The sequence below is a fragment of the Pituophis catenifer genome, unplaced genomic scaffold (genome assembly GCF_029215685.1).
Source record: "Pituophis catenifer annectens isolate HBS135680 unplaced genomic scaffold, rPitCat1.0.hap2 SCAF_4, whole genome shotgun sequence".
NCBI lineage: Eukaryota > Metazoa > Chordata > Lepidosauria > Squamata > Colubridae > Pituophis > Pituophis catenifer.
The window spans coordinates 122,113,621-122,138,953 of NW_027256884.1; the positions used below are offsets into that span (position 1 = coordinate 122,113,621).

Here is a 25,333-nt window from a genome sequence, read left to right on the forward strand (position 1 = left end):
CGGGACCGCCTTCTGCCACCGATAGCCTCCCACCGGCCAGTGCGCTCCCACAGAGAGGGACTCCTCAGGGTGCCGTCGGCCAGCCAATGTCGGCTGGCGACCCCCAGGGGGAGAGCTTTCTCTGTGGCAGCACCTGTCCTCTGGAACGACCTACCCCCAGAGATACGCACGATACCAGATATCCATGCTTTTCGCTGTGCCCTTAAAACATTTTTATTTCATCAAGCCGGGCTGGCTTAACCCCCCCCCTTAGATATTTTTAATTGTTAATTGATTTTAGTTGGGGTGTTTTAAATTTATTGGGCCAAAATTTGTTTAATTCTTTTTAAAATTTTAAATTTTTTATGTGATGTTTTTATTCTTGGCTGTTCACCGCCCTGAGTCCAGTGGGAGAAGGGCGGTATAAAAATCTAATAAAATAAATAAATAAATAAACATGCTTGGTGGATTTGTAAAAAAGCCAGAAATGTCTAGGTTCAAATATACATAATGATACAAAGAATTTTAAAAAATCAATATTCAACCGAAGCCAGCATTTTTCTTGCTGGAATTAAACATCAACTTACACAACCACAACGTTGTCCATTATTTATATTGCTAAGCAAGACAGATGTTAAGCAGTGATGATATTCAGTGGGTTCTATCCGGTTCGGATGAACCAGTAGGGGCGACTGCGGGATGCCCCGCCCACCAATGTGGATGTCATGATGCCCCATTTTTCCACATTTTTGAGGTTCTGCGCATGTGCAGAAGGCCTTGCGCATGCACGGAAGATGGCGTGTGAGAGTGGAGCGCTTCTCTCCTTGACTAGGTTCTACCCAATGCTTCTTGTCCTGCCCTCAGGTGCTTTGGAGAATAGCTTGACTCCCTCTTCTTTGGAGCAGCCCCTGAGATATTGGAACACTGCTGTCGTGTCTCCCTTAGTCCTTCTTTTCATCAAACTAGACACATTCTCTGTATTTGCCTTTTCTCTAGGGCTCTGAAGTTTAGAAATTTAGCCAATCATTATCAAGATAATGGAATGTACTAGTTTATTAGACACAAAGCTTTCCTTATCTCAGCCTGAAAGCAGATGCCTTCTTATTTATAGCTAAACAAATATCTCTTTATCTAAAGCTAAAACCTCTACGTTTTTCAAGGCGTAAGATATATGACTTCCTTTGATGGGTAGGCTACGTGATGTCTCTATTTGTTTGAAACATTTGATAGCACAAATGTTATACCCAGATGATACATGGATTGATTAAAAAATGTACAGGAATACTAGAAGAATAATAGAAAAGTAAAAAAATGAAATTGGAAATGAAGACGTATGTAAATAGAAATCGGGTCTGTTCGAATACCATCTCAGATTGAATTAAAAAAGGAAACAACAAAGGAATAGAAAAGAGGGGAGGAGTAGAGAGGGGAAAGTAGGGGAGTTGGGAGGTGAGAAGAAGAGAAAAGAAGAATGGGAAAAGGAGAGGAAGAAGGAAGGGGAAAGAAGAGCAGGAGAGAAGGTAAGAAGGGGAGGAAGAAGAGAGGAGAGGGGAAAGAGGAAAGGAAGTAGGAAAGGAGAGGAGAGGAGGAATGAGGAAAGAAGAAAGGAGGAGAAAGAAGGGAAGGGAAAAAGAGCAGACCCGAACAAATAATTAATTAATTACCTAATGGAAGTTAAAGAAGAAGACGAACGAACAATGTATAAGAATGGATAAAAGACTGTACATTTAAACATGTTGATGAAAAATAAAAATAGAAAACTTTTTTCAAAAAAAAAATCTTTTCTTTCTCTAAAATGGATACGGCCTATTCAGTTTTTAAACATATAAGGAAAGTATTCGAGCACAGTAGCGTTGCTATTTACGATGAGCAGGGATAAAAGCCAAAAGGGTGTTTCGTTGTCAATGTATCTAGAGCAGGGGTGTCAAACTCAAGGCCCAGGAGCCAAATCCGGCCCAGAGGAATACTTAGATCTGGCCCGCAGGGCCACCCTGGAAACAGCGAAGGACCAGCCTGTGGTGCTTCTGCCAGCAAAAACAGGCTCCCGAGCTCCATTTTCGGCTGCCATGTCCTCCTGCAACCCTCTGCCAGTGAAAATGGAGGTCGGGAGGTCCAACTGTTGTGTTTCATTTCTACCTTGGAGCAAATCAAGAGGTGGTGTTTTAATCCTTCTGACCTTTGTCACATACAGGTAGACCTTGACTTATGACCACAATGGGGACCAGCATTTTTATTGCTGCCCTGTTTCCCCCAAAATAAGACATCCCCTGATAATAAGCCCAATTGGGCTTTTGAGCGCATGGCAATAAGGCCAAGTGCTTATTTCAGGGTTCAAAAAATATAAGACAGGGTCTTATTTTCTGGGAAACACAGTAAGCAAGGCGGTTGTTAAGTGAGCCACACCTGATTTTACCATCTGTTTTGCCATGGTGGTTAAGGAAATCCAGATTCTCCCATTGACTTTGTTTGTTAGAAGCCAGCTGGGAAGGTCACACATAGCAATCACCTGACCATAGGATGCCGCAACCTTCATAAATGGTAAGTTGCCAAGCGCACAAATGTTGATCATGTGCCTGGGGGGATGCTGCAATAGTCATAAGTGTAAGTCCTGTGGGTCCTGTGGTGCCATTGTAACTTTGAATCAGGGGTGAAATGCTACCGGTTCAGGCCGGTTCGCCCGAACCGGTAGTAAAAAATGCTACTGGTTCGCCAAACCGGTAGTAAAAAAAGGTAAAAAAAAAGTTCTGAAGATCAGCTGAATGACGCGCTATCATCGGAACTTTTCTTTTCTTTACTTTTTAAAGCATTTTTAAAGTAAAAAATGCTTTAAAAATGTTTTTAAAAAGATTATGATGATTGCGCGCCACAGCTGTGATCGTCGGAACTCTTTTTTTTACCTTTTTAAAGCATTTTTTACTACCAGTTCTGGAGAAACTGCTAAATCCTAAATAATTGTCACATGACCATCAAGCCACGCCCACAAAATAAGCCACGCCCACAGAACCGGTAGTAAAAAAAATAGAACCCACCTCTGATTTCAATATGCGTGCTTGTTTGTTTTCTCATTCTCTCCTGTCCTTTATGCACTGTGTCAATATAGAAGAATTCTACCATCACTGTCAGAATTATTGCAAAGAAGTAAGTCAAAATCTGCCCTTTGCTTCATGTTGTTATGACAACGGTACTTTTTCCTGGCACATTTCGACATTCCAAAGGAACACCCACCTCCCTTTCATTTCTAACCTTTCTATTAGTGTGTTTTCATACTTATCAATAAAGATTTCAACAGTACAGAATACCAAACATATCCCACACAGCACTGATTGTCAGGCTACAAGTTTATACCGTGAGCTACAGTTCCAAAAGTCAATCATCGTTTAATGTTCAGCATTTCGATTCATCCTAATTAGAGAAAGCTGCTGCTCTTGAATAGTGAATTTTTGGGAGATCGCATTGAATAATGATTTTCGGATAGATTTATTCGGCACAGCCACTTCGTGAAAATGAAGTGCATAAGTGAGTTTAGACAAGGAAGTGGTGCAATCTCCACCCCAGGCCCCCCCAACGATGCCCTTGAAGTGATGTCGTGGAGGCCGTGCGGGCCTGGATGGGGAGAAACAGGCTCCGACTCAACCCTTCCAAGACCGAGTGGCTGTGGCTTCCGGCGTCCCGATATAGCCAGCTGGCGTCATCACTGGCTATTGGGGGCGAATCACTGGCCCCCACAGAGAGGGCTCGCAATTTAGGCGTCCTCCTGGATGCACGGCTGTCTTTAGAAGAGCATATGACGGCTGTGGCCAGGGGGGCTTTTTATCAGGTCCGCCTGATACACCAGTTCGTCCCTTTCTGGATCGAGACTCCCTACGCACTGTCACTCAAGCACTCGTCACTTCCTGCCTGGACTACTGCAATGCTCTCTACATGAGGCTCCCCTTGGGGTGCACCCGGAGGCTCCAGCTGGTCCAGAATGCGGCCGCACGGGGGATTATGGGAGCGACGGGATGCTCCCATGTGACACCTCTCCTGCGTGAGCTGCACTGGCTCCCGGTGGTCTTCCAGGTGCGCTTCAAGGTGTTGGTGACTTAGGGCCGGGGTATCTACGAGACCGCCTTCTGCCGCAAATAGCCTCCCACTGGCCAGTATGCTCGCACAGAGAGGGCCTCCTCAGGGTGCCGTCCGCCAGACAATGTCAGCTGGCGACCCCCAGGGGGAGAGCCTTCTCTGTGGTGGCACCTGCCCTCTGGAACGACCTCCCCCTAGAGATACACATGATACCAGACCTCCGGACTTTTCGTCGGGCCCTGAAAACTCATTTATTTCACCTAGCCAGGCTGGCTTGATCCCATCCGTTTCGGTTTTAATTTGAAATTGGTTTTAATTGGGTTGTTTTAAATTCTGGGCCGAAATTATTTAATTACCTTTTAATCTGTTTTTTAAATTTTGTATGCTCTGTTTTATCTCGGCTGTTCACCGCCCAGAGTCCTGCTGGAGAAGGGCGGTATGCAAATCAAATCAAATCTATAAATAAATAAATAAATAAATAAATAAATAAATAAATAAATAAATAAATAAATCTCAAATGAAATACTCTCATCAAGCTAAGAAAGCCTCCTTTCCCCAAATCCCTGAAACTCTGAAACTCTGAAACTTTATATATTAAGGAAGTAAGATCCACTCTGTCAAGACGAATTATCAAGATGAATTGCTATTTTCCAGGTGCATGGAGGTGTGTGCTTGTGGGTTTGTGCATAAAAAACTCTACAATGAAAAACAGAAAGAGTCCAGTAGCACCTTCCCAATGCTGGTACAGGGTCAGCTGTTTATGTGAGTTGTCCCAACGGTGCTTTTTTCAGGAGGCAACTGGATTTTCTTGCTTTTTCTTTTGAAGACGTTTTGCTTCTCATCCAAGAAGCTTCTTCAGCTCTGACAGGATGGTGGGGAATGGAAGGATTTATATTCCTTGCAGACAGCTGGTCATTTGCATCCTTTTAGAGAGCCGTTGAAGCCACTTGGAGGTTTATCAGCCATGATGGCATAGTGGTTGGAGTGCAGTACTGCAGGCTACTTCTGCTGACTGCTGGCTGCCTGCAAGGCTCAAAGTTGACTCAGCCTTCCATCCTTCCGAGGTGGGTAAAATGAGGAGCCAAATTGTTGGGGGCAATAGGCTGACTCTGTAAACCGCTTAGAGAGGACTGTAAAGCACTGTGAAGCAGTATATAAGTCTGAGTGCTATTGGGAGGGAGGGAGGGAGGGAGGAGGGAAGGAAGGAAGGAAGGAAGGAAGGAAGGAAGGAAGGAAGGAAGGAAGGAAGGAAGGAAGGAAGGAAGGAAGGAAGGAAGGAAGGAAGGAAGTGTTTGATCTTGACTGGCTCAAGGTTGACTCAGCCTTCCATCCTTCTGAGGCTGGTAAAATGAGGACCCAGATTGTCAGGGGAACAATATGGTGACTCTGTAAACTGCTTAGAGAGGGCAGTAAAGCACTGTGAAGCGGTATAAACTGTAAGTCTAAGTGTTATTGCTATTGCTATCTGTGTCTTCAGGTCACCTGAGTAGTGCTAATGGTTCCTGTAGTCTGGAATTTTTTTCTCTGGAAATCCATTCCTACATTCCTACATAATAAGATGTATGTCTCTCTTAGCAACAGAAATTTTGGGCTCAATTGCGACCATAAATTGAGGACTACCTGTATATCCAAAAATGATACGTTTAATATTATTGAACAACAACATATCGCTATCTCAGTGATAATCTGAGTGATAATGCAACCAGCCATCATATCATCATCATCATCGTCCATCCTCATCCTCAATCATTGTTATCATCCTCATTATCAACCATTGCCTTTAACTTCTTTTTATATTTCTCCTCACATACCCAGCCCTCATTCCTAGAAACTAAGTGGACAGAATTATCCACTCATACAGAGCCATTGAGATGACTTCGAACACCATTCAGTCCTCAAAACAGATTACATATTATTCACTATCTTTCTACCGGTATTTGCGTGTCTTAAAATTTCTAACACAATTTTCCCATCTTCGATAAACTTTTTATCAACTTACACAAATTCATCTACTTGTTTCAGATTATTTCCATTTATGTATGACTTTAATTCCCTCACTACAATTTCTCTGGTCCATGATAACTCCCTTGATGGGTACATTAATTTTCAGATACGTTCTCTTCATTGTACCATCTAATCCAGGGATGAGTTCTACTTACCTTTACTACCGGTTTGCAATGGGATTGCGTGCATGCTTGCTTTGCCCATGCACGCGCCTTCCTTCTGCACATGTGCAGATCGCCGATGACCACATCAAGGGTGGTGAGTGGAGCTTCCTGCCAGTTTTACTACCGGTACTTGCGAAACGGTCTGAACCGGGAGAAACCCAACACTGATCTAATCTAATATTTCTCACAAATTATTCAGGACTTCAGACCTGCATATAAGTATACATCTGTCTTCATGTCCACAATCAATACTTCTCTACAGTAACAACAAGGATTATTTTTACATTAATCTAATAACAGGATTTATTTATTCTAATAAATTTATTAATTTATAGCTTTCATCATTCACACCTTCGATTTTAATCATAATTTTTCATATGGCCTGATCACCACTAGATGGGCCCCATAGATGAGGGATCCCTAGTGCTCTCTAAATTTTGCACAGTAGCACTGATGATGTTACTTAGTTGGGTAATGGAACGTCTGCAAGAAAATAACTAAGCTCAGAGATCACACAGGACCCTTCATTTCAAACCTGAGCTATAAATATTCTCCTTTATTGGGACCCATAGATTTTGAATTCTACCGTCATTATGGTTTTCATCAGTTCAGGTTTTTACAATTTTTTAAGTGTTTGGTTAACAATATAGAAAAGATGCCAGCCTTAGGCATATCAATGCCATTTGAAGAGATTCATTTGAAAAGAAATAAAAAAGAGCCTTGGTGGTGCAGCAGACTAAAGTGCTGTTAAGTAGCACCAGCTGCCTGCAATTACTGCAAGTTCGAATCTCACCAGGCTCAAGGTTGACTCAGCCTTCCATCCTTTCGAGGTAGGTAAAATGAGGACCCGGATTGTGGGGGCAATAAGATGACTTTGTATAAAAAAGAACACTGCTTGGGGGGGGCGAAAGCCCTACTAAGCAGGTATATACAAAAGTATGAAGGCTATTGCTTAACACATTGTAAGCCGCCCTGAGTCTCCGGAGAAGGGCGGCATATAAATCGAACCAATAAATAAATAAATAAATAAATAAATAAATAAATAAATAAATAAATAAATGAATGAATGAATGAATGATAGATAAATAAATAAATAAATAAATAAATAAATAAATAAATAAATAAATAAATAAATCCCCTGATAATGTTAAGGGCAATACTGTCAATCTCAACACATTTTAGCCAGTATGCCAAAATCAAGGTTTAATTAAACATGCTCATACTATCTCTTGCAAGTCAGGATTTGCAACTTAGAGATTACCTTTCAAACCAACACAACAACATTTGAATCTCACCAATTTGAGTATATGAAGCATCCCGGCACAATTAATTTTGATTTATTAAGTGATGTAAACTATCAGTTAATAAATCAAAACTAATCAAACCCAATTCTCTTGAGCCTATTGGTATTGCTCTCTTGTCCGTAGATGTGTAATTTTAACTATACAAAGGCAGGTAACTCAGAATGCATATTTGCTTTTAATATTTAGCACCCTTTGTAATTTTGCACATATTAAAGAAAAGTGAAGTAATTATTTTTCTCAACCCTAGTAATACCATACCAAGCCTGTTATTAACATTCAGCTGTCTGCAATTAAAGTAAGATCGAATCTCACCAGGCTCAAGGTTGACTCAGCCTTCCATCCTTTCTAAGGTAGGTAAATTGAGGACCCAGTTTGTGGGGGCAATAAGCTGACTTTGTATAAATATACAAAAGTATGAAGGCTATTGCTTAACGCATTGTAAGCCGCCCTGAGTCTCCGGAGAAGGGCGGCATATAAATCTAATTTTTTTTAAAAAAATGACACTTTAAGACAAAAATATTTCTAGAAGGATAATGCCAGGTAAAAGAAGGGTTAAGGTAAAGGTAAAGGTTCCTCTTGCACATATGTGCTAGTCCTTCCCGACTCAACAGGGTCTCCTGCTTGAATGGGAGGTTGGACCTATAAGGTCCCTTCCAACTCTGTTAATCTGACTCTAGGGAGCGGTGCTCATTTTCGTTTCAAAGCCGAAGAGCCAGCACTGTCCAAAGACATCTCCGTGGTCATGTGGCCAGCATGACTAAACACCAAAGGCGCACGGAACACTGTTACCTTCCCGCCAAAGGTGGTCCCTATTTTTCTACTTGCATTTTTTATGTGCTTTCGAACTGCTAGGTTGGCAGAAGCTGGGACAAGTAACGGGAGCTCACCCCCTTACGTTCACCCCGCTGAACTGCCGACCTTTCGATTGACAAGCTCAGCATCTTAGCCACTGAGCCACCATGGCCGGAATATAATAACCCCCAAATTTAAATACTATGCCATGTCAGTAAAGATTCAATCAAGACCCTGTACTCTAATAATAGTCAATGTATATTTTCCAACTGAGGAGAAAACATCAGCTCAGGAGCTTATGGAACAATTTTTAATGTTGCTTGAATACATGCATGTATTATGTATGTGTATATATATATAAATTTATATTAAAAAAGCTGAATAAGTGTTCTCTTTGCCCAAATTTTATTGCTCTCTCTCTTTTTTTTTCCCGTGTCAAAAAAAAAAAAAATCAGCGGAAAATCTTCTCACTGCAATTCCTCATTTTGCCTGCAAATTTCAGAGATTGAAATTTCACAGTCTGGGGTAGTAGTTTTGAGATTTCTCTATTTTTATATACACCCTTTAGACTCTGAAATCCTTCAAGCAGACCCTTCCTCCCCCCCCCACCCCCGAGTCCTAACTGGAAAACTCACCTGTCACTGGCGTGCATTACAATCAACATTTACCTTGAGGGAAAATGGAACAGTGGTGGTGGGGAGGATTGAATAAATGGCTTTTTTTTATAGCTTTGATGTCAAGAGCGGCTACCTTTTAAGCCTGCTGAACGTGTGGAAAATGTGGCTTGCAAATTCGTTTAGCGAAGGACTAACTACAGTTGGCTGAGGAAGACTTTTAAAGGTTTGGGTGGGTTGGGGGAAGCGAAGTCAGTATTTCACCCAAGCGTTCACAGTTATTGCAGTTTCCATGGCAACAGCCTCCCGAGAATAAAGTATGGCCTCTTTTCTTTAGAAGAAAGGATATCTGAGTTAGAAATAGAAACTTCACAGATTTCCCTTTCCCCTCGTCTCTCCCTGACTCTTGAGGGTTTTCTAACTTTCTCTCGAGTTTTATTTTGACGGGTGACTTAGGGTTACCCCTATGAATCCCCCACACTTTGCCTCTGCCCCTTGCAAAAGAACGAGCTTTTTTTTTTTAAAAAAAAAATACTTTTTATGCACTTGCCAATGTGACGCCCTGAAAAAATAACCCTCCATTCTCCCTTTTTATTCTTCTTCATTTCTGGGTTTTGGGCTATGCCTGACAGAGTTCCAGCATGCCGTGCAGTGAAACTGGGGTTGTTTTGACACCAAAAATGAGCCTCCGGTGATTCCAAGAAGTTGTTGTGGTCCGCCAGCAGCCTGTGGACCTGGCAGCGGAGTCGGACAGTGAGGAGGCTGAAGAGGAACATGGGCCATGTTCGGGTCCGAACCTTTCCCAGGCTGGAGTCTGGGAAAGGTTCGGACGAAGGCTCTGCGTCGGAGGCAGAGATGGGGCCAGGGCCATCTGGGAGTGATACGCAGACTCCGGAGCCTCCAGAGTCGGACAGCAGAGAGGCAGAAGAACAGGAGAAACCTGTTACCAGTGTGCGCATGCGCAGAACTGCCAGAAGGCACGAACAGTTAAAACAAAAGGGACGACTCGGGAGTAAGGCCCAAGATGATTGGCTCCTCCCATAAGACTTAAAAGAGGACCAAAGGCACGTGGGCACTTTGCAGGAAAGCAACGTTGTTAATTCTGTTCCCAGTCAGCATCTCTGTTTGATTCTGGACTCTGTGTGGCTTTGCCAAGTAGGTCTTTGGCAGCATGTCAAGGGAGATAAAGGTTGGTGATTATCCCAAAGGACTTCTCCCAAAGGACTTTTTGCAACTAATTGGGACTCAGCTGTGAATGAACGTAATTCACAGCTGTTGCAATAAAAGAGGTTTTTGGGACTACTCGTGTGTTTTAATGACTCAGGAAGCCTAGGTCACAACAGAATTATGTCTGAATGTTGAGTTGTTCCAAGGTGAGAGAGTGTGCAAATTATTTTGGGGCATAATATGACCAGCTTTGACAGGAGATGAAGGAGGCACCGATAAAGGAGAATATTTGTAACTCAGGGTTTAACTGAAGGAGTCCTTGGGGCTCTCTGAGCTTGCTTGTTTTCTTGTTTCATCACCTGACTAGGTAACATCATCAGTGCTAGTAAGGAGTGGGCTTTGCTCTCAGTTTATATCCTTGTGCAGTGATGGCTAACCTTTTCTGGACTGAGTGCCCAAAGCGCGCCCGAACCCCCAAAATGCAATGCGCTTGTGGCCCCGCACCTGCCTCCTGCCCCTCCACATGTGTGTACCCCCTGCACACACCCTACCCCCGCACATGTGTGGCAGAGACCCGAAGACCAGCTGGCTGGTGGGAGGCATGCGCGCATGCGTGGCAGAGCTGAACTGGGGCAACGGCTCACGTGCCCACAGAGAGGGCGCTGAGTGCCACTCCGGCACGCGTGCCATAGGTTCGCCATCACGATCCTAGTGGTTTGCCCTGTCAGTGTTGGTAGAAGTGGTCTTACAGGTTCTTTGGTTGGGCTGTTTACTGTTAGGCTGTTTAGCTGTTGCGTGATTGGGGTATGGCTTATTTCTCGATTGTTGGTCTGGTGTTAATCTTGGTATTAATCTCTGCTCACCTGGGTACTGATTGCGGGTGTGGGGGGGCAGTGTTTGACAGGTACACTGACAGGGCAAGCCACTAGAACAGAGATCTTCAAACTTGGCAGCTTTAAGAGTTGTGGACTTCAACTCTGGGAGTCGAAGTCCACAAGTCTTAAAGCTGCCAAGTTTGGAGACCCATGCACTAGAATATAAACCGAGATCAAATTCCACTCCCTACCAGCGCTGATGATGTTACCTAGTTGGGTCATGAAATGTCTGCAAGAAAACAAATTTAATTTAATTTAATTTAATTTAATTTAATTTAATTTAATTTAATTTAATTTAATTTAATTTAATTTAATTTAATTTAATTTAATTTAATTTAATTTAATTTAATTTAATTTAATTTAATTTAATTATTTAATTGCCGCCCCTTTCCGAAGACTCAGGGCGGCTCTGAACAGCCAAGTTCAGAGAACACCAAGGACCCCTTCATTTCAACCCAGAGCCACATATATTTTCCTTTATTGATATTATCACTAATGATCTAAGCAGGTGTTTATGAGAACTTAAAGAAGCCATTAGACATTTTTTTTTTGCTTTGGGATCCTTGGTAGCCTCTGAGCTTAATGGTTTTCTTGTGGAAGTGTCATTACCGTAACTGGGTAACGTCATCCATTTTAGTACGGAGGGCCGTTTGCTGTCCGTTTATATTCTGGTGACTTGCCTGTCTGGGTGGATGGGGGCAGAGATTCTTTGGTTGGGCTGTTGGCTTCTTTGGCAGTTTCTTGATTGGGGTATTGTTTACTTGATTGCTGGTCTGATGTTAATCTTGGAATTAATCCAGGCTCATCTGGGTGTTGAATGCGAGTGGAGTGGTGGTTGGGACTTTTTGTTCCTTTTGTGGCTGGATGATTGTCTCTTTTGCATAGTCTACAGAAGTTGTTAATGTCCTATGTGTCTATTGATGTCTGGTTTGTCAGAGTGCCAGGCTTCTAGAAATTCCCTTTTAACCATTTTTGGACTTGGCTTGGTTTAGCATGGTCCCATTTTCCCAACTTGTGAATTTAAAAATTTCCGTCATGCCTTCTGACGGCCAGTTGATGTTCATGGATGGGTTCTGCCGGTCTTCTGAATTTAAGAAGCTCCTTGGAGGAGAAGCGAAACATTGAGGAAACACAAAGAAAACCCAGCTACCTCTTGGAAAAAAAGCACTTATGGAACTCTACCGTTTTCAGAGATCCCAGATGACCTAGAGCCGTGATGGCGAACCTAGGCAACATGTGTCAGAGATGACATGCAGCACCCTCTCTGTGGGCATGTGAGCCGTCGCCCCAGTTCAGCTCTGCTGCACACGCGTTCACGCCTCCCGCCGGCCAGCTGGTTTTCGGGTCTCTGTCGTGCATGCGTGGGGGCCATGGCACATGTTGGGGACTGCATGTACATGTGTGCTGCGGCAAGGCGCATGTGGGAGGCCGCGTGCACATGCACAGGGGGGCACATCTGGGGGCCATGCACACATGCATGGGGGGCAGGGCAGGGGTGAGTTCTAAAAAATTTTACTATCGGTTCTGTGGCGTGGCTTATTTTGTGGGTGTGGCTTGATGGTCATGTGACAATTCTTTAGGATTTAACAGAGGTACTAGTCTACCAGGCTTTTAACTGCTTGCAGAGCTGTACCGGTCTACTCATTTGTTTTTGGAGGCACCGGTCTACCCATTTGTTTTTGGAGGCACCGGTCTACTCATTTGTTTTTGGAGGCACCGGTCTACTCATTCATTTTTGGAGGCACCGGTCTACACATTTGTTTTTGGAGGCACCGGTCTACCACCACACTGCCTTTTAACACTGATCAGCTGTAGGGCGGCCCTTTGAAGCCCCGCGGCAAGAGTTTAAACAGTTTTTTTCCTTCTAGCCGATCAGCTGGGACTCGGGAGGCAGCCATAGATTGGGGGAGGGGCCAAATAAAAGGTAAGAATAACATGGGGTGGGCGGAGGTGGGTGGGAGGGCCCAGCTCCTGAACAAAGAGAACTGGTTCGGTGACATCATATCATCACCGCTACTGGCTCGGCCGAACAGGCCCGAACCGGGAGGAACCCACCACTGGGGCAGGGCACGTGCATGGGGACCGTGTGCACATTGCATTTGGGGGGTTCATGTGTGCACACATGCATGCTTTGGACATTTGGTCCGGAAAAGGTTAGCCATCACTGACCTAGAGAGGCTTAAGATAAACTGACTGGTCAAACTGACTTTGCTGCAGTGTTAATATTTCCAGTGTTTTGGCTGTTTGATGTACGGTGCTTGCATCCCGATCGCCCTTTTTAAAAAACAAAATAGTGCACTGCATTTCCAATGGGTTGTAAGTCATCATAAGCACTATGGCTGGAAGACAGAATATCCCTTGGGATGTCAGCTAAAAGCATTTCAAATGGCAAGACTCATCAATATTTCTGAGCTTGAGACTTCAGGGAGCTATTGCCAGTGAGAATATACACATCACAGGACTGGCATAAGTCATCTTCATTTCACACGTTATGATCGTAGCAATATGCAAGATAAGCCTAGATCTTCATAGCTTTCTAGCATAAAAGTACTGCATTTTTTGGAGTATAAGATGCTCTGGACTATAAGACGCAGCTACCTTTTTTGGGGAGGAAAAAAAGAAAAAAAAATCTGCCTCTGCTTCCCAGCAATTTGCCTCCTTGCAGCAAACAGCAAACAGCCTGTTTCAGTTTCATTTTCAGCACAGTCTGCTTAGCACAAGAAAAAAAAAATCTGCCTCCCAGCAATTTGTCTCCTTGCAGCAAACAGCATGTTTCAGTTTCAGTTTCAGTTTCAACACAGCCTGATTAGCAAAGAAAAAAACTCTGCCTCTGCCTCCTAGCAATTTGCCTCCTTGCAGCAAATAGCAGCGGCCAAAAATGGGGCATGTGGAGGCAGCAATAGGCAATGGTAATCCCTGCAGCCTGAAACAGCTGATGGTTGGGAGGCTGATCCAATCGACAATCAGCTGCTTGTGCTAATGAGGCTGTGCTGAAGCTGAAAATGAAACGGGCTGTTTGCTGTTTGCTGCAAGGAGGCAAATTGGTGGGAGGCAAAGGCCAAAGAGTGAGGGCTGGCAGGTGGGCAGGGCTACATTTGGTGTATAAGATGCACCCAAATTTTTACCCTCTTTTAGGGGGAAAAAAAGTGTGTCTTATACTCTGAAAAAGTATAAGGGTTCCACCCATTGCTTGTTACTTTGCTTTCTGGTGCTTTGGAGAATAGGTTTTCCCCCTCTTCTTTGTGGCAGCTCCTCAAATATTGGAACGTTGCTATCATGTCACCCCAGTCCTTCTTTTTATTAAACTGGGTTTACCCAATTCCTGCAACTGGGATGAGTTTCTAGTTCTCTGGTCACCACTTTTGTCCTTCTCTGAAACAGTTCCAATTTCTCTGAAACTTTTTTAAGGCATGGAGCCCAGAATTGGAGACAGTATGGGGTTGAACCAAAGCATACTTCTTATCAGATGCCATTTTCACTTGCTTGACAGTCCTAGAATCCATAAATCTCATTGCTAATTTCATATCAGGAATGTTCTGCATTAGTGAACTGTATAGATTTTCAACTCCTGCATACAGGTGGTTGTCAACTTAGAACTGTAATGAACCCCAAAATTTCTTTTGCTAAGAGAGACAATTGTTAAATGGGTTTTGCCGCATTTACAGCCATTCAGGCCATAGTTGTTAAGGGAATCACTGCAGTTGAAACTGTTCTGACCCAGCTCCCCAAACACAACAAACCCTCTGAAGCAGTGGTGAAATCTGAACCGGTTTGCTGGCTGTGCATGCGCATTGCGCACCAAATGTGCACTGCATGCACAAGCACAGTGCACACAAAATGTGCGCTCTGCACACACACATGTGCAGTACGCATCAAAAGGAGGCTTGGGAATGTGAGGGGGGAATCAGCTGTTGTGCACAATGTAGCTTTGCTAGAAAGCAGAATTTCCTGTTTTCTAACAAAGCTAAACCGCGCGGCACAGCTGATCGTCGGAAATACCGGTTAGGAGAAACCGGTAGCTTTTCTTTTTATTGATAGTAGTTTTTATCACTACCAGTTTGCCCGAACCGGAGCGAACAAGTAGCATTTCACCCCTGCTCTGAAGTTAACTCAAAGACTCCTTTATTAGGGGTGTCAGCAGGCCTGGCAAAAAGTTTCTCTCTCACCACAGGTTAACTAATCCATCCAGCAGGGAGATGAATAGTTGTCTGCCACATCTATTCATCTCCGCCCCCTGCCTTTTATCCCCAGAGCTAGGGTAGGGCTTCACTAGCAGCGGTGGCTCTTCCATCCCAAGGATCAGCCCACAGATTTCCACTGCTCTCCTCTCCTCTGCCTTCTGCACATCCACATGTCAGGCACTGGGCCCAGCTGTTCCTCCTCTTCCTAATCAGCCACTTCCAGACCTGGGGGCTGTTGACTCTCCATCTGAGGGTTGACGGATGGCCCAGGCTCCGCCTCTGTCTCTCTCTCTGCCAGCTCCATTCCCTCTTCCCCCTCGGAGCTCCCAGGTTGCCTTGATGTTGACCCTGACTCCCACTCCGTCTCCCCAACTGATTTGGCTGCAGGAGGGCCTGGCGGCCAACAGGCCACAAAAGTTAAGTTAATAACACTGTTGTTAAGGGAACCTGGCTTCCCCATTGTTTTTGCTTCTCAAACGTCACAAAAGTGGAATCACATGACTCCGGGACACTGCAACGGTCATAAATACGAACCAGTGCCAAGCGTCTGAATTTTAATCACATGACCACAGAAATAATGCAATGGACATAAGTGTGAAAAATAGTCCTAAGTCACTTTTTTTTTCAACTTTGAACAGTCACTAAATGAATGATTGTAAATCTTGGATTACATATATATCGTGCAAAATTCTTCCTTTCCCTCCTAAGTTTCATAATTACATTTGACATTATTTTTATTTTTTTTAATTTTGATTTATATGCTGCCCTTCTCCGGAGATTCAGGGCGGCTTACAATGCGTTAAGCAATAGCTGTTAGTTGTTGCAAGAAATGTAGCTTCCAACAGCTGGGATATTAAATGGATATATAGCTTACTATCTAAATGCTGTAGCAGGGGAAGGTAGAGGCAGACCTAAAGGTGGAATAGGTATATTGTTAATTAGGAGCCTGAATATAAAGGTAAAGGTAAAGGTTTACTTCGCACATATGTGCTAGTCATTCCCGACTCAAGGGAGCAGTGCTCATTTCCATTTCAAAGCTGAAGAGCCAGCATTATCCGAAGACATCTCCATGGTCATGTGGCCGGCATGACTAAATAGCAAAGGCACATGGAACACTGTTACCTTCCCACCAAAGTGGTCCCTATTTTTCTACTTGCATTTTTTATGTGCTTTCGAACTGCTAGGTTGGCAGAAGCTGGGACAAGTAACGGGAGCTCACCCCCTTACGCGGCACTAGGGATTCGAACCGCTGAACTGCCAACCTTTCAATTGACAAGCTCAGCATCTTAGCCACTGAGCCACCATGGCCGGAATATAATAACCCCCAAATTTAAATACTATGCCATGTCAGTAAAGATTCAATCAAGACCCTGTACTCTAATAATAGTCAATGTATATTTTCCAACTGAGGAGAAAACATCAGCTCAGGAGCTTATGGAACAATTTTTAATGTTGCTTGAATACAGGCAGTCCTTGACTTACAACAGTTTGTTTACTGGCCACGTTCGAGACTGACTTCTGCCACCAGTAGCCTCCCACCGGCTAGTCCGCTCCCACAGAGAGGGGCTCATCAGGGTGCCATCGGCCAAGTTATGTTGGCTGGCGACACCCAGGGGGAGGGCCTTCTCTGTGGGAACCCCTGCCCTGTGGAATGAACACATTGTAAGCCGCCCTGAGTCTTCGGAGAAGGGCGGCATATAAATCAAATTAAAAAAAAAAAAAAAAAAAAAAAACTGCCCCCGGAAATACGTAAGATCTCCGACCTCTGGGTGTTTCGCTGCGCATTGAAGACCCTGTTGTTCCGCCAGGCCGGGCTATCAATGTAAATGATTTTAAATTGGGTGTTTTAAATTTTGGGGTTTTAATTTGGGCCAAAATTATTTAATAATTTTAACTATTTTTTAATTGATGTTTGTATATTTTTTTTTGTGTTTTTAAAAGGCTGTACACCACCCTGAGTCCTTCAGGAGAAGGGCGGTATAGAAATATAATAATAATAATAATAATAATAATAATAATAATAATAATAATAATAATAATAATAAGTACAGTACTTATGTATTACTTGAGTACAGTAAAAACCACTGGGAACATCAGGTTGAGAAAGTTTTAGAGAATGAGAAACTCAAGATCTTGTGGGACTTTAGGATTCAGACTGACAGGCACTTGGTCCACAACACACCTGACATAACAATAGTTGAAAAGAAAAAAGTATGGTTCATTGACATTGCAATACCTGGTGATGCACGGATTGAAGATAAGCAGCAAGAAAAAATCACAAAGTACCGGGACTTACAAATTGAAGTTGAGCGACTGTGGAAAAAGAAATCGTGTGTTGTCCCGATTGTAATTGGAGCCCTCGGAGCAATACCCAAAGGGCTACCCCGCTATTTAGAAATTCTAAATTTGCCAGACTTGAACATTTTGACTCTACAAAAAACCACCTTACTCGGAACAGCTTACATCCTCCGACGATACCTTAACAGTTCCTAGGTCCTTGGTTAGGACTCGAGCTGCTGAGCTATTAACCAGCCTCAAAGGCTGTGAATCTCACTAAAGATTAACCAATAAATAATAATAATAATAATAATAATAATAATAATAATAATAATAATAATAATAATAATAATAATAATTATTATTATTATTATTATTATTATTATTATTATTATTATTATTATTAAAGTTCAATACCACTGAAAAAAGCAATTTATCACCAATTTTCACACAACTGTTGCAGCTCCCCCATGGTCACGTGATCAAAATTCATTTGGCAACTGACTCATATTTATGACGGTGGCAGTGTCCCGGGGTCCCGTGTTCACCTTTTGTGACTTTCTAACAAGCAAAGTCAATGGGGAAGCCAAATTCACTTAACAACCGGGTTACTAGCTTAACAGCTGCAGTGATTCATTTAACAGGTGAGTCAAGAAAGGTTGTAAAATGGGGCAAAACCCACTTAACAAATGTCTCACTTAGAAAGAGAAATTTTGGGCTCAGCTGGGGTTGTAAGTTGAGGACTACTTGTAATTTACATACTTATCCATATGTATATAGGATATTAAATAAAAGCAATCAACATAAATAATAAAATACAAATTCAAAGTTATAGTCATAGGAAGCTAAAGAAATAGGTAATAGGAAAGATGAGAAGGATAATAATAAATTATAGATGATAGACAGACAGACAGACAGACAGACAGGTAGATAGATAGATGATAGATAGTTTAATAGATAGATAGATGATAGATGATAGACAGACACAGACACAGAGAGAGATGATATAGAGAGAGAGAAGACAGAGAGATGATAGATAGATAGATGATAGACAGATAGATAGATAGAGATGATAGAGAGATAGATAGAAGATAGAGAGATAGAAGATAGAAAGATGATAGAGATAGATAGAGAGATGATAGATAGATAGGTAGATAGATGAGAGATAGATGATATATATATAGAGAGAGATGATAGAGAGATAGATAGAAGATAGAGAGATGATAGATAGATAGAAGATAGAGAGAGAGAGAGAAAGAGAGAAGATAGATGATAGAGATAGATAGATAGATAGATAGATAGATAGATAGATAGATAGATAGATAGAAGATAGAGAGATGATAGAGATAGATAGATGATAGATGATATATATATATATATATATATATATATATATATATATAGAGAGAGAGAGAGAGAGAGAGAGAGAGAGATAGAAGATAGATGATAGATAGATAGATAGATAGATAGATAGATAGATAGATAGATAGATGACAGATAGATGACAGATAGATGATAGAGAGAGATGATAGAGATAGACGGAAGATAGAGAGATAGAGAGAAGATAGATACTGTAGATGATAGATGATAGAGAGATAGAGAGATAGAGCGAGAGAGAGAGAGATGAGAGAGAGATGATAGATAGATAGATGAGAGAGAGATGAGAGAGATAGATGAGAGAGAGATGAGAGAGAGAGATGAGAGAGAGATAGAAGATAGATAGATAGATAGATAGATAGATAGATAGATAGATAGATAGATAAGAGAGAGATGAGAGAGTTGATAGAGAGATAGACAGAAGATAGATTGAAGATAGAGAGATGATAGAGAGATAGAGAGATAGAAAGAGAGATGATAGAGAGATAGATAGATGTGTGTGTGTGTGTGTGTGTGTGTGTGTGTGTGTGTGTGTGTATGTGGAAGCCAAATTCCTCTCCCTCCTCCCCACCTCATGCCTGTACATACTTGCCATGAGGAGAAGAAGGACCCTGGGTTCAATAGGTTTGGTTGACTGGGATGTCTGCCTCCCATGTACTCATCTGTACAGATGTCGCAGCCTTCAGCATCTCTCCAGTCCCAGTAAGGTATGGTGAAATCTTCATTCCCAGTAAGCTTCTGGATCTCACGTTCCCACAGGAGCAAAAACAGCCGATGCCAAGGAAGGAAACCCGGAGCTTCGTGAGCAAAGTCAATATCCCTCCAGACGTTGGCGCCTCCGAGAAGCGTGTCTCGAGACGCATAATAGTGCATCCAGACGAAAAGGTCATAGACGTTGGTGTCTCGGAACATCGGGGTGGTGCCGTTGTTCATTTGGGCATACGTTCCGGTGGCAATGACGAAATCCCGGCTGGTGGTATATTTCGCCAAATTGAGATAGGCGAGGAACTGGTAGCTTTCTCCGGCGTTGAGCTTGAAGATGTCTTTCCTGACCTGCAATTTTCTTTCCGTGCAGTTGGGTCCTCCAAAGTTGAATTTGCAATCGCCACAGTTGTATCCCATAAAGTTGCCTGAGCATCTGCAAGTCCTGTTGTAAAACACCGCCGGCCAGTCCTCTCGGTCATCCACTCCAGAGAAAGGGAACTGAGGACCGAGAGGAGCAACCGAAAGGAGACTCCCTCTACAAGAACCCCTGCCTGAAAGCTCTCCACAAGGAGAACCATCTCCGGGCCACGTTGGACAACATTCCTTCCTCAGCAAGTTGTCTGAGTTAGCACACGCCCGAGGGAACTGGCTGTACCCAAGGGGAAGGATCCCCAAAATTATGCTTATGGAAAAAAGAGGCATTGTTTTTGAGAGACACACAAAAATCTAAGTGGCCTGGCTGGTTAACTCCCGGCAAGCAAAGATTTTATCCGTCTCACTGGCTGAGAAATTCTTCTTGCATATTTCTTCCTGCTACTTCATTCGCTTCTTCCTCTTGACCCATGCACGCACACTTCGGTAATCTGATTATCACATGCTCTGGGCTTCATCCAAGAAACATTCCCCCACTTTCTACTCCAATTATACACAGACTTTTTTGAACCTCATCTTCTGCCTAGCACATGACTTCTGACAGGCTGGATTGTAGTGCTTTCTCACACCGAGCTACTCAGATCACTGGGTTCCTGGGCTGATGGATGAGGGAGGAACAATGAAGTGATGGTGGATGGGGTGAGGTGGAAATACTCAACTTTGCAAGTCAAGTCAAGTCTTGAGCAAAAGATAGAGATAAAAGTTTCCCTGTCAGTCATGTCTGACTCTAGGGCAGGGGTGTCAAACTCAAGGCCCACGGGCCGAGGCCGGCCTGTGGGGTGCTTAGATCTGGCCCGTGGGATTGCTCTGGAAACAGTGAAGGACTGATCTGCAGTGCCTCTGTGCAGCCCTCCCGAGCTCCGTTTTTGGCCGTGAGGGCCTCCTTCAACCCTCGGCCAACGAAAATGGAGCTCGGGGAGGCCATGCACAGCCTGCCAGGGCTATGTTTTCACTGGCAGAGGGCTGCAGGAGGCCGTCATGGCTGAAAACGAAGCCTCGACGAGTGACATCGAGCTGGCCACGCCCAACCTGGCCATGCCCACCCCCGGCCTCACATGTCCAAACACAACCTTGATGTGGCCCTCAATGAAATCGAATTTGACACCCCTGCTCTAGGGCATAGTACTCATCTCCATTTCTTGGTCGAAGGAATCAGCAAATTGTCGAAAGACAATTTCCGTGGTCAGGTGACCAGCATGACTGTACCCAAAGGTGCATGGAACGCTGTTACCTTCCCACCGAAGTGGTACCTATTTATCTACTCGCTGTCAAGCTTCAAAAGGCGCTTTTGCTGCGGCAACTATTATCGCTTGTCAGCTTGCCAAAGAACTATGGGGGGAGGGAAGGGGGAGATGGAATGGAGGTTCCAGACATCAAGAAAACAGCTGCACTTTGGCAGGTGTTTACCAGTGCCAAAAGTCTTTCCCATAACAATACCATGAGAACCAGGAGTGGTATTCACTTACCTTCACTACCGGTTCGCAAATGTGAGTGCACGCATGCTCGATTTGCTCGTACGCGCCACCTCCGTGCATACACAGGGCCTTCCGTGCATGCACAGAGTGACAAAAACGTGATGTGATGACATCTGGGCAAGTGGGTGGAGCCTCCCGCAGCTGCCGCTACCTGTTTGCGGGAACCAGATAGAACCGGCTGAATACCACCACTGCATGAAACTCAACTGGACAATGTGACCTGGTCTAAAAGGGGGAGGGAGAACCTAAAACTTTAACTACGTGGGTTTGCGCGGGAATTAGCTAGATCGGGTTTTGCCCTCATCTTTGCCGAAGTGATGTATTCAATAAAGTTTTGCATGAAGAGATTAGATTGTCTCAGCCCTGCTTGCTTTGGTTGGGTTCGTCAGTCAGAACCTTGACACTCGCATTTGCCTGCTTTCGAACTGCTAGGTGGGCAGGAGCTGGAGCGAGTAACAGGAACTCACCCCATCATGTGGAGCTTGGGTCTTGAACCCTGGCTGTCAGCTCTCCAGCCCGGGTCTCTCTCAGTCTTTAACTGCTGGGGCCGTCACGCAAAATCTTGTGCAAAATCTCAGAAATAAAAAAGAAATTTTTAATTTCTTAAATTAAATTAAATTTAGATTTAATTTAAATCTAAATGATTTAAAATCATTTAGATTTCCTTTCAAAGAAAGGGACGGTCCTATTGCATGTTTCTAAGCAGAAAGACATTTGTATATAACCTTCCTGGACACACAAAGGCCAAATAGCAGTACAGGCAGTCATGCTCGTTCTTTGCATTTCCATTTAACAGAATAAGAGAGTTGGAAGGGACCTCGGAGGTCTTCTAGTCCAACCCCGTGCTCAAGCAGGAAACTCTATACCATTTCAGACAAATGGCTGTCAAAATCTCTCCTTAAAAAACTTCCAGTTTTGGAGCATTCACAATTTCTGGAGGCAAGTCGTTCCACTGATTAATTGTTCTCACTGTCAGGAAATTTCTCTTTATTTCTAGATCAGTATAAGTGATGATAAGAGAAGTTTCAATGACACAATGCTCAACAATGATTAAAAAGGTAAGTTGGCAATGTGAGAAATGTGCAGGCACATTGGAGCATGATGGATCAAGCTCAATTTCTCCTGGCAGAGGGAGTGACTAACCCAGGGTCCTTGTGGGTGGGAGCAGTGGTGAAATCCAAATGTTTTTACTACTGGTTCTGTGGGCGTGGCTTGGTGGGCGTGGTGTGGCTTGGTGGGCGTGGCTTAGTGGGCATGCCAGGGAAGGATACTGCAAAATCTCCATTCCCTCCCCACTCCTAGGGAAAGGATATTGCAAAATCTCCATTCCCTCCCCACTCCAGGGGAAGGATGCTGCAAAATCTCCATTCCCTCCCCGCTCCAGGGGAAGGATACTGCCAAATCTCCATTCCCTCCCCACTCCTGGGGAAAGGATACTGCAAAATCTCCATTCCCTCCCCACTCCAGGGGAAGGATGCTGCAAAATCTCCATTCCCTCCCCACTCCAGGGGAAGGATGCTGCAAAATCTCCATTCCCTCCCCACTCCAGGGGAAGGACTTCAAGAAAAGTCATAAAATGGGACAAAAAAATCACTTAACAACTGTCTCACTTAGTAACAGAAATTTTGGGCTGAATTGTGATCGTAAATTGAGGACTGTACTGCTCTAACTGAAGGGCTAATCCAGTTCAGGCTGAGTTTAAAGCTGTAAGGAAGGAGAGAAGAATAGGACTGATTATCCAATAGAGAGAGGGGGCATCCCCTCTTGACCTTATAAACATGCCCCATCTTGTGCTGCATTTGTTTGTCATGTGTTTACAGAAATAACCACTGCAAATAGAAAAGCTATCGTTATTTAGGTGCTCTGCTCTGAATTTTTTTTTTTTAAAAAAGAGGATTTCAGTGTACTCCTTGGCCTGATCCCAGTTTCTTCTGCTACTGAAACAGAGGAACCATATTGCTAATTTGAACTACTTATTTCTAAATTTGCAACCCTCGATGTAAAACAGAACATGCATGGAAGCATCACACAAAATCTCAATCTCTCTCTCTCTCTCTCTCTCTCTCTCTCTCTCTCTCTCTCTCTCATTTCTCTATCTATCATCTCTCTCTCTCTATCTTATGCTATTTCTCTCTCTCTCTCTCTATCTCTTACACACACTATTTCTCTCTCTCAGTCTCTCTCTCTCTTTCTCTCTCTTACATTTTTTCTCTGTCTCTATCTCTCACACACTATTTCTCTCTCACACATACATATACAATTTCTTTCTCTCTCTCTCTCTCTCTCTCTATCTATCTATCTATCTATCTTATGCTATTTCTCTCTCTCTCTCTCTCTATCTCTTACACACACTATTTCTCTCTCACATGCACACACACACTATTTCTTTCTCAGTCTCTCTCTCTCTTTCTCTCTCTTACATTATTTCTCTGTATCTCTCACACACACTATTTCTCACACACACATATACAATTTCTTTCTTTCTTTCTTTCTTTCTTTCTTTCTTTCTTTCTTTCTTTCTTTCTTTCTTTCTTTCTTTCTTTCTCTCCCTCTATCTATCTATCTATCTATCTATCTATCTATCTATCATCTATCTATCTATCTTATGCTATTTCTCTCTCTCTCTATTTCTTACACACACTATTTCTCTCTCTCAGTCTCTCTCTTTCTCTCTCTTACATTATTTCTCTGTCTCTATCTCTCACACACTATTTCTCTCTCACACATACATATACAATTTCTTTCTCTCTCTCTCTTTATCTATCTATCTATCTATCTATCTATCTATCTATCTATCTATCTATCTCTATCTATCTATCTTATGTTATTTCTCTCTCTCTCTCTCTCTCTCTCTCTATCTCTTACACACACTATTTCTCTCTCACACGCACACACACACACTATTTCTTTCTCTCAGTCTCTCTCTTTCTCTGTCTCTATCTCTCACACTATTTCTCACACAAACATATACAATTTCTTTCTTTCTTTCTTTCTTTCTTTCTTTCTTTCTTTCTTTCTTTCTTTCTTTCTTTCTTTCTTTCTCTTTCTCTCCCTCCCTCCATCTATCTATCTATCTATCTATCTATCTATCTATCTATCTATCTATCTATCTATCTATCATCTATCTATCTCTTACATACACTATTTCTCTCTTTCTTTCTCTCTCTCTCTCTCTCACACACACACACACACACTATTTCTCTCCCTCTCCCTCCCTCCCTCCCTCTCTCTCTCACACCCACCCACCCACCCATCCGCACCAGTTCCTCCACCAGTTAATAAAATCAAATCCCAAACCAAAGGTTTCAGAGCCCCAATGTAACAGGAAAGTCCTTGAGCATCCCTTTAGAAAGCCGGCACATTCCTGGGAAAATGCCTCTTGGCGGGGATCAGGAGTCCATCATATGATCTGGCTAAGAAGCATGAGAAGCTTTAATCTCTTCACTTCAGGAAACAGAGATTATCACAAGGCCTGCACTGCCTCGGCTTGAATGGATTTTCCCCCCTCCCCAATTGTAAAGGTTAATTCAAACGTCTGACAGGCATCCTGGCCTTATCCCATCCTGTGGCATGTTGAGTTTAACAATTCAGCACTTTCCAGCACAAAGTTTTGCATTTGTCTCATTTGAAATATAAGAAGTTCTGGAGAAGTTTCTCTATGGAGATTCTCAGCCATCCAGGTCATGGTTGTCCCAAAGGCTTTTTCCAAGAGGCAACTGGACTTTCTGGTTTTTCTTCGAAGATGTTTCGCTTCTCATCCAAGAAGCTTCTTCGGCTCTGACTGGATCTTTTCATTCCCCGCTATCCGGTCAGAGCTGAAGAAGTTTCTTGGATGAGAAGCGAAACGTCTTTAAAAAAACCCCAGAAAGTCTAGTTGCCTCTTGAAAAAGCACCTTTGGGACATTCTGGAGACATTCTTATTTGG

At 43.2% G+C, this 25,333-nt stretch overlaps 1 protein-coding gene across 1 annotated transcript in view; it reads right to left on the reverse strand.

Moving 5' to 3' along the window:
• Window positions 1-20,203, reverse strand: part of TYR (tyrosinase) — a 72,659-nt gene extending 52,456 nt beyond the window's left edge. Inside the window, exon 1 of the mRNA XM_070944017.1 lies at window positions 19,385-20,203. Coding sequence (XP_070800118.1) covers window positions 19,385-20,203 — 819 coding nt within the window. The remainder of the gene's footprint in view (window positions 1-19,384) is intronic.
• Between the last annotated feature and the right edge of the window lie 5,130 nt (window positions 20,204-25,333).